This window comes from Bufo bufo, chromosome 2, assembly GCF_905171765.1.
Source record: "Bufo bufo chromosome 2, aBufBuf1.1, whole genome shotgun sequence".
Taxonomy (NCBI): domain Eukaryota; kingdom Metazoa; phylum Chordata; class Amphibia; order Anura; family Bufonidae; genus Bufo; species Bufo bufo.
The window spans coordinates 738,530,056-738,548,711 of NC_053390.1; the positions used below are offsets into that span (position 1 = coordinate 738,530,056).

General features: G+C 43.0%; 1 protein-coding gene across 7 annotated transcripts in view; it reads left to right on the forward strand.

Moving 5' to 3' along the window:
* Positions 1-18,656, forward strand: part of APBB2 (amyloid beta precursor protein binding family B member 2) — a 349,600-nt gene that overhangs the window by 310,865 nt on the left and 20,079 nt on the right. For 5 of the 7 annotated variants that reach the window (XM_040418935.1, XM_040418941.1, XM_040418937.1 and 2 more), the window contains 4 exons: positions 5,574-5,688; positions 6,688-6,775; positions 14,015-14,098; positions 14,190-14,305. In XM_040418935.1, coding sequence (XP_040274869.1) covers positions 5,574-5,688; positions 6,688-6,775; positions 14,015-14,098; positions 14,190-14,305 — 403 coding nt within the window. The remainder of the gene's footprint in view (positions 1-5,573; positions 5,689-6,687; positions 6,776-14,014; positions 14,099-14,189; positions 14,306-18,656) is intronic. The other 2 variants (XM_040418940.1, XM_040418942.1) reach the window with 1 other exon arrangement.

Below are 18,656 nucleotides of genomic sequence, written 5' to 3' on the forward strand. Positions count from 1 at the left end.
CAGAGAGCCATTAATTGCTGTTCTTTGAATAGTGGGTTAGCAATTAATTGCTTGAAGTTAGGAAATAATCTGCCCTGCTTTCGAGAAATCAATCTCAGGTTTTAATTGTGCAGTGGTATAAGTTGGCCAATGTTAGGCCCCTTGCAGACGAGCGTGTCCGGAAAATAATAGCATTCTGAGTACAGAATGCATAGTCCAATAGGGCTGGAGGGGTTAATAAAAATAAATAATTTAACTCACCTTAATCCACTTGTTCGCGCAGCCGACATCTCTTCTGTCTTGTTGTGTAAAGAATAGGACCTTTGATGACGTCACTACGTTCATCACATGGTCCGTCACATGATCTTTTTACCATGGTGATGGATCATGTGACGGACCATGTGATGAACGTAGCGACGCCATCAAGGTCCTATTCCTCACAAAAGAAAACAGAAGAGATGCCGGCTGCGCGAACAAGTGGATTAAGGTGAGTTAAATTATTATTTATTTATTTTTTAACCCCTCCAGCCCTATTGTACTATGCATTCTGTATTCAGAATGCTATTATTTTCCCTTATAACCATAAGGGAAAATAATAATGATCGGGTCCCCATCCCGATCATCACCTATCAACCATGCGTGAAAATCGCACTGCATCCGCACTTGCTTGCGGATGCTTGTGATTTTCACGCAACCCCATTCATTTCTATGGGGCCTGCGTTACGTGAAAAACGCACAAAGAGGAGCATGCTGTGATTTTGACGCAACGCACAAGTGATGCGTGAAAATCACCGCTCATGTGCACAGCCCCATAGAAATAAATGGGTCCTGATTCAGTGCGGGTGCAATGCGTTCACCTCACGCATTGCACCCGCGCGGAAATCTCGCCCGAGTGAAAGGGGCCTTATTCTTGTATGATTAATCTAAGGCTCAAAAATGTGTGGGCTTACTTGTTTTTTATTTTCTGTACATGATTATGGGGGCTGGTATCTCACCTGATCTGCCCTGTGAACACCAGATTTTCTTTACAGAAGCCACATGAGCGAAAGTCTTCAGCTGGTAAAAAGCTTATTGATTTCTAGGAAAATGTTGTGGGCATGCTCTGTGACATCTGTAGAGGGTAAGGAGGATCAGTGCAGTAGTGCTGTACAGAACAGGAAGTGTGAATATTTTAGTTTTTTATATACTGTAGATAACTATAAAAATTTAGACTAGCACATTCATGGTCACAGGTGCATATCCATAAAGCAAGCATACAGAGAACTAATAAAAGCATGGCTGCACAACATTTCACATGCAAACAATAAAACTGAGAAATAGGAATCATTCTAAATTAAAGTGGTATTATACCTACTATAAATGAAAAAATAGAAGCCACCTTGACGCCTGGTAGATGGTCCCGACACACGTTTGATCAAACATGTGCACTAAGAGCTTCCATTTTTTCATTTCTAGTAGGTCAAATACCACTTTAATTTAGAATGATCCCCATTTCTCAGTTTTATTGTTTGCATGTGAAATGTTGTGCAGACATGCTTTTATTAGTTTATATAGATAACGACATGAAATTTTTTTGAAAACATCACCAAAATGTTTTGAAATAAACTGAATTCGGGTGTTTTATTCAGTCCCATTTCCACAGGTGTATAAAATCCAGCCCCTAGCCATGCATTCTGCCTTTACACAAAGTTGCGAAAGAATGGGTTGTTCTAAAGAGCTCAATGCCAGCATGGTCCTGTAATAGGATGCCACCGTTCTATCAAGTCAGTTCATGATATTTCTTATTTATTCCACCATCAGCTGTGAGTGGCATTATTACAAAGTGGAAGTCTTTAGAAGCCACAGTAACTCAGCCAAAAAAAAAGTGGAGACCACGTAAAGTTACAGAGCAGGGTGACCGAGTGCTGAGGAGCATAGTGTATAAAAGTGAGGCAATAACTTCAGTCCAAACCTCTCCTCTCCTCAGTCGAACAGCTGCATGCGAGCCTTACATCACCAAGCACAATACCAAGCTTCAGAGTGGTATAAAGCACACCAGCCCTGGACTCTGGAGTTGTGGAAATGGGTTCTGTGGAGTGAAGAATAACCTTTGTCTATCCGGTAGTCTGATGGATTGGCCAAAGCCAGGAGAACGTTACCTGACTGACTGCGTTATGCCAACTGTCTGGTGAAGGAGGGCCATTGCCATGCGGTTGTTTTTCAGGGCCTGGCCTAGGCCCTTTAGTTCCAGTGAAGGGAACACTTACGGTAATACTTCAGCATACCAAGACATTTTGGACAATTATATGCTTCCAGATTTATGGGAACATTTTGAGTAGGACCCCTTTCTGCCCCAGCATGACTATGCTCCAGTGCACAAAGCAAAGTACTTGTTTGGGTGAGTTTGGTGTGGAAGAACTTGACTGCCAACACAAAGTCCTGACCTCAACCCCACTGAACACATTTGGGATGAAGATTTTGAGCCAACAGCAATGACTGACCTCAGAAATGCCCTTCTGGATGAACATTCCCACAGACACACTCCAAAATCTTATACAAAACCTTCCCGGAAGAACAAAAGCGGTTTTAGCTGTACACGGTCTGGGGGGGACCAACTCCATATTAATGCCTATGGATTTAGAATAGGATATGTAGGTGTAGTGTGTAGGTGTCCTTATACCTCTCTCCATATGAAAACAATATGACTAAACAATTTGATGATCTTCTGACAATATATTCACTTTAAGATAGCCCCGTGCAGATGTTCAACAAAATATAGTTCATAGGAGCTGTTCATTACGTAAACTCCTGAACCTTTGCCAAAATTGAATTTAAGGCCCATAAAACCTTCAGCTACTGGAAAACATATACATTGCTATCGATAGAAATCATCCATTATGATCTGTGAGGACCTGTCACGCCGACCACTGGCTTATATCTCTGAGAACAAAAAAGTTGGGCAGTTGAAATTCAACTTCCTGTCCCGTATCCGCCAGATATCTGCAGTAGGTACATACTGTACTTCCCAATGTTTTAGTTAAATCGGGGTATATAAGCCCCGCCCAAGGAACACCCATGAATCCTGCTCAGGAACACCCACTTATGGAAGTTCTTATGCAAGCCCTGCCCATTTTTGACCCGGGACTGTCTCTGAAAATCAGGGACAGCTCTGCCAGATTCGGGAGAGATTCGAGAGGCCACCATACACTTTATATGGTTGTCAAATACAGCTAATGTATGGTCAACTTTATATATCACTTTCTTTATTTTGTGGCCTGTGTTGGTGGTTGCATGGAGCCATTTTGTACCGTACGGATCCCTTTAAACCAACTCAGGGGCCAATTTTATCAAAACTGTCCAACATGAAAACTGTCCAACATCTTAGTTGCCCATAGCAACCAATCAGAGTTTACCTTTTATTTATTAAAGTGTTCTGAAAAAATGAATGGTGAGCTCTGATTGGTTGCTAGGGGCAACTAAGACAAAAACAGTTTTTTTTTTCATGTTCCAGTTTTGATGAATGAGGCCCAATATTTTTTTCTTTTCGTAGGGAGGTAATACCTTTGTGCAGTTTGTCAGACGATCAGGGGCCTGGATCACATTTCTTTGTAACTCTTTAATATCAGCATGATTATTGCTCGTAGCTATTCATTTCTCCCTGAATAGTATAATTGGGTATATTTTGCAAGAACAAACTCCACTATCCATGAATAGATATAGGCATAACTTAATTCTATTATTTTTAATAATAAATGATAAAGGATATTATAAACCTCTATTACATGTGCTAAATGGAAGCTTATTCACAGAGTGATCCCTCTACTTGGCATAGGAAAGCTCCGTATTGATAAAGTGGATGTCTATGACTCGAAGAATAAGTGTGCTTTTTTCCATTCTTGTCAATGGGCTGTGTCTGGTATCACAGCTCATTCCCATTTAACTAAATATGGTTGAGCTACAATAGTCCTTTAACAAAAGTGGTGCTATTCCTAAAATAAAAAATAAAAAATTATCAGACCCTTTTTTACTAATCCTAGACAACCCCTTTAATTTTACACTTTATTCATAAAGCTACAACATATTACATGGACGTCTGAGGACAGTGACAGGTGCCGAGTGTCACTGAGACCAGTACTCCTGTCAAACACTAATGTGACCCTTATGAGCCTTCTGATTTCCTGGGTATTACAGGCTTTAGACAAAACGTTAAACTTTCTTTAGTCTCTGTTCACACTACCCTTATGGCTTCCATATTTGCATGATCCATGCTGGATATGACCCATCCATTTTCAGCTGTTTTGCCATGAATCCTGATTGACCCATTGACTTATGATGAGTCCATTAGGTTATTTCATAATGTACCAGAGACATGGCAGAAATAATCTAACCCCAGAGTTGGTTATGTATTTTTTTCTATTATTTATATCTCTTATTATACCAGTTTATGCTATATATGCCAATGCGCATAATATCACAGCACACCAGCAGTACCCCATGTATATTCCAGGCTAGTGGTCGGGTACAATAAATGAAGACACTTGAAGGCTACACTTATCATCCATGCACCTTTCCTACAATAAAAAAAAATGCTGCATTTTCTGAATATAAAACACATCTGACCAAAAGACGCCCTCTGAGCTTTAGACAACAGGAAATTAAAAAATAAATATGTTCTAGTACTGGACCACATGGACTGCAGACTATAAGACGCAGGCACTTTTAAGCAAAACATTTTTACTGCTCAAAAAGTGAGTCTTATAGTCCAAAAATACTTTCATTATACTATAATTTAATTTCCTGCGTGCAGCCTTTTATTAAAATAACTCGCCAGCTGGCCGGTACCTAATTCAGCAGTAGTAAAGGGTATATTTTCATTCAAATTAGCAATGTGCCAGTGTTGCCCGATTCTTAAAGTTTTGCCATTCTCTCTCCAAGGAACTGAAACGCTGTTGGTCCAGCCTAATCTGTCAGAAGTGATGTCATGAAACAATTGCTGCTGGGGATGTGTGCATTGATCTATTAATTGAGTGTTCCTGATAGGCAGGCCAATGAATATTCATGTACACCGAAAGCTCAAACCTAATAAGCATTGAATACTGATTTTTAACCACTGCCTATCCTTGTCTGCTCTACCGTACATCACACTATTTGGGGTTGTTGTTGCTGTTCTTGATGTGTACACTGATGCTTTCCTTGAATTTCAATGAGGAAATCAGATTTCCAATTAAGCTTCATGTGGAGATTTATTACACCTAGATTCTGCCCATTTACAATGCATCGCGGCATATTTTATTTGTCTCCTTGGTGGAAAATATACAATTACATTTTGAAATGACTTATTCCCATTATATGTGCATAATACCAGCCACTTGAATCTCCTGATGTAGGTCTCCATGGTCCTTATCAGTGTTTTATTGCCAGTCTATGCAGTTCTTCAGGGGGATTTTAGAATATGGCTCTTTCTTGCTCCAGCTGTCAACATATGCGTTTTATGACCATGTTCTGATGCTTGTAAAGTTTGGTGGTTTCCCTGTCCTTCTATTCATGTCAGTGGAGGAATGAAATGTATGCATTTATACTTATTTTTTTTTATTTTTACTTTTATTTTTTCGTAGGGACTTTGCATACGTTGCCAGAGACAAGGATACAAGAATCTTAAAATGCCACGTGTTCCGATGTGACACACCAGCAAAAGCCATTGCAACCAGCCTTCACGAAATCTGTTCTAAGGTGCATGCAGTACAATATGTTACCATTTAAGACGACAGAAAAGCAGTTCATACAAAGTTTAATGATACTATATACCAGGATCATGTCGAGCGGGGTCAGGTGGAGATGAACAGGGGAGCAGGACATGGATCTCTGGAAGCCACTGGAGAAAGTTACAACAGCCAGAGCTTCTTACTAGCTGATGTAACTTGATCCGGGGATGAATAGAAAAGAAAGAGTGGAGTCAGCAGAAAGCGGCTCAGGCAGGAGGCAGGTTTTCCTCTGTTCATCAGAGCGTCTCGCCACTGCGTGGATGTGACAGCTCTGCAGGAGAGAGATAAGTATGTTTATAATGTGTGTATGTACTGTATGTGTCTATACACTCATTGACAAAAAAACTAATAATGCACCCAGATAGAAATGTTAATGTCATGGCAGGGCTTCCAATTGGCATTGGTCAGCAGGATAGTGCTCACCTACACACACAGGAAGGGTAGCACACTTCCTCTCCTGCCCGGTCGCCAGATATATTGCCAATCCAGCATTTATGGGACACCAGGTTCAGCAGGAACTACAGGCCCAGCTGCAACATCTGTGGGAAAATGTGCAGCAGGAAACCATACAGAACCTGTATGGCTCCATGCCCAACCGTATCTCATCATGTATCCAGGCTAGAGGCGAGGGCAGAGCTGTTGTAGAGAGGGCAGAGCCTCTAGATGTAACGGCAACCCCTCCGTTGCTCCTAGAGGCTCATTTGCATATATTAAAGCCTCCTTTTTCTCAGTAATGCGGCACATGTGAACATGGGACCAACACAGATGTCGTCAGCTGCCAAGCGCACATGTAACAGGTCAGCCAGGTCCATAGATACAAGTCTGCTGACAGATGCCCTTTAACGCTTTTTAAGTACAACTTTGTATTGTTGTTGTCCTGGTGGTTATTAGGAAATGTGGATAAAAGGATGACACAGATTGGTTGGATAAGCAGATTATACAATTTACAATGATTCATTCTTTATAGATTATGGCAGAGAGAAAAAATGCCAAAGCTACGGCTTGCAGCTCAACACAGGAGAGACCACATGCCAGCCTGGATGTCCCACTGCAAGGTATGCAATGCTGTTGGAACGGAACGCAATGGTTTCACTTCGCTAATTTCCTCTGGTTAAAGGGGTTGTGTCACTTCAGCAAATAGCATTTATTATGTAGAGAAAGTTAATACAAGGCAGTTACTAATGTACTGTGATTATCCATATTGCTTCCATTGCTGGCTGGATTTCCATCACATTACACACTGCTATTTTCCATGGTTACGACCACCCTGCAATCCATCAGCGGTGGTCGTGCTTGCACACTATAGGAAAAAGCACTAGCCTATGTGCGCTCCCACGGTCCCGGACACCAAATAGGCCAGCACTTTTTCCTATAGTGTGCAAGCACGACCACCACTGATGGATTGCAGGACGGTCATAACCATGGAAACGAGCAATGTATAATGTGATGGAAAAACAAATCCAGCCAGCAAAGGAGGCAATATGGACAATCACAATACATTAGTAAGTGCCTTGTATTAACTTCCTCTACATCAGGCATGCTCAACCTGCGGCACTCCTGCTGTTGCAAAACTACAACTCCCAGCATGCCCGAACAGCCTACAGCTATCAGCCTACAGCAGGGCATTGTGGGAGTTGTAGTTTTACAACAGCTGGAGGGCCGCAGGTTCTACATGATAAATGCTATTTGCTGAAGTGAGACAACAATGCCTCTGAGCTTGGTTTTAGCCTGGGGCCTCATGCACACGAACGTATTTTCTTTTCGTGTCTGTTTCGTTTTTTTTGCGGACCGTATGCGGAAACAATGGGTCCGCAAAAAAAACGGAAGTTACTCCTTGTGCATTCCATTTCCGAATGTCCATATTTCCATTCCGCAAAAAAATAGAACATGTCCTATTATTGTCCGCATCACGGACAAGGATAGTACTGTTCTATTAGGGGCCAGCTGTTCGGTTCTGCAAAATACGGAATGCACACAGACGGACCGCAAAATACATACGGTCGTGTGCATGAGCCCTCACTATGAGATTGTTACGACTGTGAAGGTTATAATTACTTTGGGTAAGTGTTCATAATGGTTGCATAGTTTGCATCTCATTATATCTGGGTCTCCATACAAATTGCCCCACTGTGAACTCTGTGATAGATGCAAGTACATTACTTTGTGATCATGCAATACTACTATGGGGAATAGCAGGTCTTATTTCACCACAATAGGAGCTACATGTACTGTTTTAATAATAGCAAGATACCATTGTGTGCAGCTGTAGAGCTCAGACTAGTAATCCAGTTGTCCCATAGCACTCCACACTGCTCGTATCCAGAAGTTATGACCACCACTGCAGCACAGATATGAGGTGGCCAGGACGGGAGCTTCTGCGCATGCATGTCTGAGTGTTTCCACGGCCCCGGCCACCAGAGAGGATGGCAATGTTTCCTATAGTGTGCAAGCACGGCCACTGCTGCTGGATTGCAGGGTGGTCATAACTAGGGATGAGCGAATCGACTTCAAGTGAAACATCTGAAGTTGATTTGCATAAAACTTCGTCCTTATACTGTACGGAGCAGGAGCTCCGTACAGTATTAGAGAATGTATTGGCTCCGATGAGCTGAAGTTATTGCTTCGCGAAGTCTCGCGAGATTTCGCGCAATAACTTCATAAATTAATTTGTACTGGAAAAAAACATTTTCCGAACTCGGGTTAAAGGGCTTCTGTCACCCAACTAAACAGTTTTTTTTTTTTTTGGTTACTTATAATGCCTATAATGCGATTTATCCATACATAATGTGATTAATCATTTTCGTTCAGCAGATTCTGTTAAAAACTTACTTTTAAAATATGCAAATTACCTTGCTACCAGCAAGTAGGGCGGCTACTTGCTGGTAGCAGCCGCATCCTCCTATCCTAAAGACGCCCCCTCCGCATTGTGATTGACAGGGCCAGCGGACGGGATCTTTCTCTGCTGGCCCTGTCTGCTATCAAGATCTCGCGCCTGCACCCTAACGGTATTCAGTCGGCGCAGGCGCACTGAGAGTCGGACGCTCGCTCGGCCGCTCCATTCTCAACAGCTGGAGGGCAGTATTAGAACAAAGTTTTACGCGAATTGACTTTGGATGAAACATTCCCTCACCCCTAGTCATAACCCCTGGAAACGAGCAATGTATAGGGTGATGGAAAAATGAATCAAGCCAGCAATGGAGGGAATATGGACAATCACAATACATCAGTGCCTTGTATTAACGAACTCTACATGATAAATACCATTTGCTGAAGTGAGACAACCCCTTTAACATGGGCCCCCCTGCACCACTGATTTCCCAGTATGCGTGTGTCAAAAATGCCATTTGCTGGAGTGAGACAGCCCCTTTATAGGGATATTCCAGTAGGTACAAGTTATCTCCTATCCACAAGGGATAATTATCAGGTCTGTAGGAGTCCTACTACTGGGACCTACACCGATCACAAGAATGGGGGCACTGTACCACCTGCAGGCCCCTTGCTGCTCCCCTAAAATGACTAGAGCGGTCGGTCATACATGTGCACGGCCGCTCCATTCATTTCTATGGGAGTTCGGAAGATAGCCGAGCGCTGTAGTCGACTATTTCCAGAACTCCTATAAGCTATGCTATGGGACCCTGTAAGATCTTTGTATACCCCTGCCCCAAAAGGTGTGTTTGTACCACTATCCTCAGCCGCTACCTTGTGCTGCCATGAGTTTAGCCTGGTCAAAATGCAGTTCACAAGCCCCGTAAGGCCCCTTTCACACGGGCGTTGCGGGAAAATGTGCGGGTGCGTTGCGGGAACACCCGCGATTTTTCCGCGCGAGTGCAAAACATTGTAATGCGTTTTGCACTCGCGTGAGAAAAATCGCACATGTTTGGTACCCAAACCCGAACTTCTTCACAGAAGTTCGGGCTTGGGATCGGTGTTCTGTAGATTGTATTATTTTCCCTTATAACATGGTTATAAGGGAAAATAATAGCATTCTGAATACAGAATGCATAGTAAAACAGCGCTGGAGGGGTTAAAAAAAAATAAAAAATCATTTAACTCACCTTAGTCCACTTGATCGCGGCCCGGCATCTCCTTCTGTCCCATTTACTGAATAGGACCTGTGGTGAGCATTAATTATAGGTCAAGGACCTTTGATGACGTCACTCCGGTCATCACATGGTACATCACATGATCTTTTACGTTAAATGATTTTTTATTTTTTTTTTAACCCCTCCAGCGCTGTTTTACTATGCATTCTGTATTCAGAATGCTATTATTTTCCCTTATAACCATGTTATAAGGGAAAATAATAATGATCGGGTCTCCATCCCGATCGTCACCTAGCAACCATGCGTGAAAATCGCACCGCATCCGCACTTGCTTGCGGATGCTTGCGATTTTCACGCAACCCCATTCATTTCTATGGGGCTTGCGTTACGTGAAAAACGCACAAAGAGGAGCATGCTGCGATTTTCACGCAACGCACAAGTGATGCGTGAAAATCACCGCTCATGTGAACAGCCCCATAGAAATGAATGGGTCAGGATTCCGTGCGGATGCAATGCATTCACCTCCCGCAACGCATCCGCGCGGAAAACTCGCTCGTGTGAAAGGGGCCTAACAGTTGTATGCCTTGCTTCTATGGAAGGTAGGCCATTGCCTCAGTGATTCATTTATAAAGACATCTGCCTGTAGGGGTATCATCCAGGGTAATCTCACTCTGTCGGGGACATTTATCAATCCCATACGGCAGAAAAGTGGTGTAAAAAAAAGTCATAAACTGCAGATTTGTGACTTGTTAAATGTTATTACACATTTATTTTTGCAAAAATAGCTTTTTTTTATGTTGCCCGAGCCACTTTCCGAAAAGAGGGTCTGGCAAGGAAGGGCAGGGCCATTGGCCCAGGCAGATTTATCATCATTTATGCCGGTTTTCTGGTGTAAATGATGACTGCAATCTATGCCAGGTCATTTCATTCGAGGAGCACAGACTGTTGGAGGATGAACCTAATTTATGGTGAGGTGTGTGCCTTCTCATAAATTAAGCACATCCTCTGGTGGCGTAGTGGATATGAAGACTGATGCATAAAACGCCAGTCTTGATAAATCTCCCCTATGTGTAGAGTCATTATCGGCTTACGTCCGGAGTGTCCGAGATTCAGCAGAATTGTCACTGATTCTCTGCCTGCACCAGTCTCCTGTTCTTCAGCAGTTATAGATGCTTCTTTTGGGAAGTACTAATAATTTTTATTTCTATAGCTCTGACCTATTCCGCAGCACCTCAATGCTTCTCAGCACAGGAAGGACTAGTTATTTGTGCTATGCCAAACATCTTTTGTACCTTTCTTTCAGCATATTTCCCATCCATTTCAGGCTAGGAGTATTGAAGCCATCCTTTTTTCACGATCATTGGTTCTCAGAAGGTCCACAGGCTGTGGTGTACAAAACAGCACTGTTAGACCTCATGCACATGGCCGTGCCGCTTTTTGCAGTCCGCGGATCCGCAAAAAACGGAAGCCGCCCATGTTGCCTTCCGCAATTTTCGGAACGGAACGGGCGCCGGCAATGTAAATGCCTATTCTTGTCCGCAAAGCGCGGACAAGAATAGGACATGTTATATTTTTTTAACGGGGCCGCGGAACGGAGCCACGGATGCGGACAGCACACCGGAGTGCTGTCCGCATCTTTTGCGGCCCCATTGAAGTGAATAGGTCCGCATCCGAGCCACCAAAACGGCGGCTCGGATGCGGACCAAAACAACAGCCGTGTGCATGAGGCCTTATTGGGCTCAGTGGCATGGGAGGGGGGGAGGTAGAAAATGAAAAATTGCTATCACGTGCTGCATATGCTTATCCCTCCTTTCTGTGTCCAAAACTTGCAATGCATGTGGGATTCATGGTAGAAAGTCTGAAAAATGCAGATGTCCTAGTAAATCTGGCTGGTGGGTCAGGATGTGGAAGTGCAAACTAAGGCTAGTTTCACACTAGTGTTTTTTGCAGCTCCGTCATAGATCTGCAAAAACGCTTCCGTTACAATAATACAACCGCATGCATCTGTCATGAATGGATCCGGTTGTATTTTGTTTTATATAGCCATGACGGATCCATCATGAACACTATTGAAAGTCAATGGAGGACAGATCCGTTTTCTATTGTGTCAGAGAAAACGGATCTGTCCCCATTGACTTACATTGGGTGTCAGGATCCGTCTTGCTCCGCACCACATCGCAGACAGAAAAACACGGCTTGCAGCATTTTTCTGTCCGCGATGGGGACGCAACCAAATGAAACGGAATGCACTCCGTTTCGTTCAGTTCAGTTTTGTCCCCATTGACAATGAATGGGGAAAAAACTAAAGTGTTTTCTTCCGCTATTGAGATCCTATGACGGATCTCAATAGCAGAATTGAAAACGCTAGTGTGAAAGTAGCCTAACACTGCCCTACAAAATTGAATAAATTGTGTTGATGTGACATTGAGTAGAAAATAGCAGCTCTAATTAGAGCCATTGTCAATATTTTAAATGGGTTTTCTGTGATTTCATATTTTTGACCTACCTTTAAAACCTGTATTACACAGACCGATAGAGCAAGCAATTGTCAGGAGGGAACGATTCCCTCTCAGCAGTCGCTTGCTAGCTAGCGGAGGAAACCACTGCTAGTACATGCAGCGATCTCCTCCGCAGCATGGGGAGGAGCAATCGCTATGCTGTCGCTCATCTCCATGCTGTATAGTGGATTTCTGGCTGCAGATTGTAATTAGACAGCATGATCTGCTGCCAGTAAATGCGTGCTTAAAAATCACAGCTGCCTGATTCATTGGGCAATCAGTGGCAGTATTACACTCGAAGATGATCGCTAACGAGCATTCATTCGAACGCTCATTAGTGATCCTCTGGCAAAAAATCGTAAGGTTTAATACAGCCTTAAGGGCTCTTTCACACGAGCGGGTCCGTTGCGGGAATCATTCTCTGTGTGAGAGAGGGATCATGCGTTCTTAACTTGGGAAGCTCACAACAGTATCATGATTGATAATGCTGTGTGCCTCTGCCTGACCTTTCTGTAAAGGAATCATACTGACAGCTTTATGTCAGTATGATTTCGGTACAGAAAGGGTAGGCAGAGGCACACAGCGCTATCAATCATGATAATGCGTGCACTTCCTAAGTCCAGAACGCACAATCCCTCTCACATGAAGTGTGATTCCCCTAAGGCCCTTTTACATGGGCAGATTGACAGTCATTTATCAGGAAAGAGCTCTTCATTGAGCAGTGAGCAGAGCTGAATTTATCTGCAGCAATCTCTCACCCCTCGTATAACAACAAGTCATCACTACTCTCATTGTTTTCTGTCATAATGATTCATCATTTCCCAGCAGCAGATTCCTGTTTATACAGGGCGATGTGCTGCCGACAAACAATGATTTTAGGTGGTGCATGAAAGATACTATCATCCAACGAAAGACGGTGATGAGCGTCACATTTACCTAGGGCAATCATCAGGAATGATCTTTCCTAGGATGGTTCCTTCCCAGTTATTGTCCCAATCCTTTACCCATGTTGAAAAGCCTTTAGGCAGCTCCCTTCAATCAGCCGATCAGTGGGGGTGTCAAGAGTTGGACAGTCACTGACTTGATATTGATGAACTATCTGATGGAAAACCCTTTTGATTATCTTCTGGCTACCATGTTCTAGTATAAGAATTGCCCCTGCCCATAGTTTGGTTCTGATAATAATATTAGGGACTCGCCTGTAATGCCCTTTGCCAATATAATAGTTGCAATGGCCCACATCCAGAACTTAACGTTCATATTCGGTTTTCTTGTAAATGTGTGGCTAATGCTGACATAAGAGTAATCCTACTTAACTCAAGTACTAAAAGAGCTATTCTGCTTATATAAAGTTACCCACTATGCACAGTAGAGGGGATAACTATTAGATTAGTTGGGGTCCTACCGTTGTAACGCCAACCGATCATGAGAATGGAGGCCTCGTACCTCGTGGAGCCCCCCGAAATGAACAGAGTGGCCAGTCGGACAGACTTGCAGCTGCTCCATTCATTTCTACAGAAGTTCCGGAGATAGCTGATAACTTGGAGAGAGGGGATAACTTAATATAACCAGAATACCCCTTTAATTAAGATGTGTCTGTATGAACCTACTATTGTTGACTTTTCACCAATGAATGTGGCACTCAGGTGTATAATTGATGAGTTGTGGACCCTCTTTTCACACTATTATGTTTATTGCTGCTCTGGATTAATGATTTATGTAGTATTACTGTATTGTCCTTCTTCTTATACAGTAGAATTTCCAACACCAAAGACAGAACTTGTGCAGAAGTTTCATGTGCAGTATCTGGGGATGCAACCCGTTTCTAAACCCACAGGTATGGGACAAGTATGTCAGCAACTGTATAATTTCCTTTGGTACAGTATGGTATAACATTCATGTACATGCCATATTGTCTTTCCTCTAAGGTATGGACGTTGTCAATGACGCCATTGATAGTCTTATGACCCCCTCAGACAAGGAGGACTGGACGCCAGTTATTATGAACGTGGCTGATGCCACCGTGACTGTCATTAAGGAAAAGGTGAGGTAATCAAACCCAGCGGAAGTTACCCCTTTAATTAGGAATGCCCTTCATCATGTGACTGCAAGCCTTAAAGGGGTTCTCCGGGAATACATAATTTTTACCGCAGCCTGCCTTCGTAAATAGAAGTTTCAGACTTACCTGCTCTTCCTCCGCTCCAGTCCTCCGCTGTGTCCACGTTCCTTTTCTTTAAATCTTGGAAAACCCTTTTAATCGCATGATGTTGTAAAATATCACCCTACTGTTATAAAGTGACAGAATAACGCCAACACTCACTGACCACTGGCATAATAACACCGCCTTGAAGATGATAGATATCAGAAACAAATTGCATAAGGTATCTCCATAATACAGAATGAGCAGGTGCAATGGAAAGGCACAGCCATGTCTATAATAATTAGATCCAATTACTGCCACAGAAACCCAGTAAAATGCCGTGCCACAGGTATAGAAATGACCGCCATGCTACTGGTTAACCTATGTCTGCTATCTGCCCTCCTCCCCTCCCTCATACAGCCGGCCGCAAAGTCCCTATTCACCTCACACTTCATCTTCTCCAGGAAGAAATGATTTGTGCATGGCCACTCACTGGTTAAATAAAAACTAATCAATTTGTTGGCAGGTTCGGTCCATTTCAGTACAGCAGTCTTCATCACCTTTGCCCCTATAAAGATATATGTACATGAACCGATTTACATATTAGTCAGCGACCGGACAGTGATCACAGATATGATTTTGTTAATATACCAGTGTCATAATGAAACCACCCGCTATGGTTTATGTTATAGAATCAGCAAGTGTTTTACCTCTAATCATTCGCTTGCTTCACCTATTTATATTGTGTACTCTTGTTCATTCTGACCCATTATCTGCTCGTTTGAAACAGGCCTTTACTGGACTGATGTAAAGATGTCGTTCATTTATCTGTTTGTAGGGCAAATCAAATAAAATGCTGATGGAGCCCATTCAGAACTCTGCCCCTATCCTATGGTTCTATATTAATGTGTCTACACCTAAAATCTGTCTACAAAGTGGGGCAAATTGGCGCAATTTGGTGCAGCTAGGGTTTCTGCACATTAAATAAAGGACCATGGCATAAAATGCACAGTTTTGTGCCAGAAATTCACCACAATTCTGGTGTAAAATTCCATCAAAGCTAGCCGATGGTTAGAATCAGGGGCATAGCTAAAGACTCATGGGCTCTGATGCAAGAGTTCAGCTTGTGCCCCTATTGCCTTAGTGCTTTGTGGCAAGGGGCAAGGAGGCACACAGCCTTCATGCTGCATGAGGCAAAAATTGAAAACGGCAACCCTTCCTCCCCCCCCCCCCCCCCACATGCACAATTCTTGATCTAACCCCTTCTCTCCAGCTGAATGTGTAACTTGACCAGCATGCTCTTTCTATTACCTGTGTCTTCTTATGCGGCACAAGGGTCTTTGGGCCCCCTCGGGTTCCTGGGCCCGGTAGCGACTGCTACCTCTGCACCCGCTATAGCTACGCCCCTGGTTGGAAAAGAGTTAGGCCCCTTTCACACGGGCGAGTTTTCCGCACGGGTGCAATGCGTGAAGTGAACGCATTGCACCCGCACTGAATCCGGACCCATTCATTTCTATGGGGCTGTGCACATGAGCGGTGATTTTCACGCATCACTTGTGCGTTGCGTGAAAATCGCAGCAAGCTCTATTTTGTGCGTTTTTCACGCAACGCAGGCCCCATAGAAGTGAATAGGGCTGCATGAAAATCGCAAGCAAGTGCGGATGCGGTGTGATTTTCACGCACGGTTGCTAGGAGACGATCGGGATGGAGACCCGATCATTATTATTTTCCCTTATAACGTGGTTATAAGGGAAAATAATAGCATTCTGAATACAGAATGCATAGTACAATGGGGCTGGAGGGGTTAAAAAAAATTAAAAAAATTTAACTCACCTTAATCCACTTGTTCGCACAGCCGGCATCTCTTCTGTCTTCTTCTTTGAGGAATAGGACCTTTGATGACGTCACTGCGATCATCACATGGTCCGTCACATGATCCATCACCATGGTAAAAGATCATGTGATGGACCATGTGATGAGCGCAGTGACGTCATCAAAGGTCCTATTCCTCAAAGAAAAAAGTGGCCAAAGAAGGAAAAAGGTGCTCATAGGGTGAGTAGGTTCAGAACAAGCCTGCAAATACAGGAAGAGTGGTACTGCTCACCTGTTGTTGTTGCACCTAATGTTCGGTGCAACTGTACTGGAGGCGAGTAGGAGTGGTTTAAGTGTTGCTGGTTGGTGCTGCCGATTACGTCCGGGTTCACCTTTGGCGGGGGCCAGGCCGCCGTCTGGGTCAGTGTATGAGGTATGTATCCACTGGACTCTGGGGTCGAGTGGAGGGTGGACCATAGGCGCAAAACGCAACCAGTGTTTGTTTCAAACCAATAGGATTTTTTATTTTTGTTATCGTGACAACGCGTTTCGGGGTTCTGTGGACCCCTTTTTCAAGTCTAAAAAACATATACATACAATCATACAAATTAAGAACACACTGGTGGGCGTATGGTTACAAGAAAAAATAAATAAATATATATATATATATATACACCCTGTACAGAATTATTAGGCAAATGAGTATTTTGACCACATCATCCTCTTTATGCATTTTGTCTTACTCCAAGCTGTATAGGCTCGAAAGCCTACTACCAATTAAGCATATTAGGTGATGTGCATCTCTGTAATGAGAAGGGGTGTGGTCTAATGACATCAACACCCTATATCAGGTGTGCATAATTATTAGGCAACTTCCTTTCCTTTGGCAAAATGGGTCAAAAGAAGGACTTGACAGGCTCAGAAAAATCAAAAATAGTGAGATATCTTGCAGAGGGATGCAGCACTCTTAAAATTGCAAAGCTTCTGAAGCGTGATCATCGAACAATCAAGCGTTTCATTCAAAATAGTCAACAGGGTCGCAAGAAGCGTGTGGAAAAACCAAGGCGCAAAATAACTGCCCATGAACTGAGAAAAGTCAAGCGTGCAGCTGCCAAGATGCCACTTGCCACCAGTTTGGCCATATTTCAGAGCTGCAACATCACTGGAGTGCCCAAAAGCACATGGTGTGCAATACTCAGAGACATGGCCAAGGTAAGAAAGGCTGAAAGACGACCACCACTGAACAAGACACACAAGCTGAAACGTCAAGACTGGGCCAAGAAATATCTCAAGACTGATTTTTCTAAGGTTTTATGGACTGATGAAATGAGAGTGAGTCTTGATGGGCCAGATGGATGGGCCTGTGGCTGGATTGGTAAAGGGCAGAGAGCTCCAGTCCGACTCAGACGCCAGCAAGGTGGAGGTGGAGTACTGGTTTGGGCTGGTATCATCAAAGATGAGCTTGTGGGGCCTTTTCGGGTTGAGGATGGAGTCAAGCTCAACTCCCAGTCCTACTGCCAGTTTCTGGAAGACACCTTCTTCAAGCAGTGGTACAGGAAGAAGTCTGCATCCTTCAAGAAAAACATGATTTTCATGCAGGACAATGCTCCATCACACGCGTCCAAGTACTCCACAGCGTGGCTGGCAAGAAAGGGTATAAAAGAAGAAAATCTAATGACATGGCCTCCTTGTTCACTTGATCTGAACCCCATTGAGAACCTGTGGTCCATCATCAAATGTGAGATTTACAAGGAGGGAAAACAGTACACCTCTCTGAACAGTGTCTGGGAGGCTGTGGTTGCTGCTGCACGCAATGTTGATGGTGAACAGATCAAAACACTGACAGAATCCATGGATGGCAGGCTTTTGAGTGTCCTTGCAAAGAAAGGTGGCTATATTGGTCACTGGTTTGTTTTTGTTTTGTTTTTGAATGTCAGAAATGTATATTTGTGAATGTTGAGATGTTATATTGGTTTCACTGGTAAAAATAAATAATTGAAATGGGTATATATTTGTTTTTTGTTAAGTTGCCTAATAATTATGCACAGTAATAGTCACCTGCACACACAGATATCCCCCTAAAATAGCTAAAACTAAAAACAAACTAAAAACTACTTCCAAAAATATTCAGCTTTGATATTAATGAGTTTTTTGGGTTCATTGAGAACATGGTTGTTGTTCAATAATAAAATTAATCCTCAAAAATACAACTTGCCTAATAATTCTGCACTCCCTGTATATATATATCTGTATATATATAAAAAGGGATAATAGTAATAATAATAATAGTAGTAATAATAATATGACCGTCAAAGGGGGGGGGGGATTAGTTCAAGCTTAGATTTTGATGTAGATATAAATAGATGAATACGTGAATACCATGAAGTCAATAAAAAATAATAAAAATAAAAACAAATATCAATTGTAAAATATGAAAATAAAA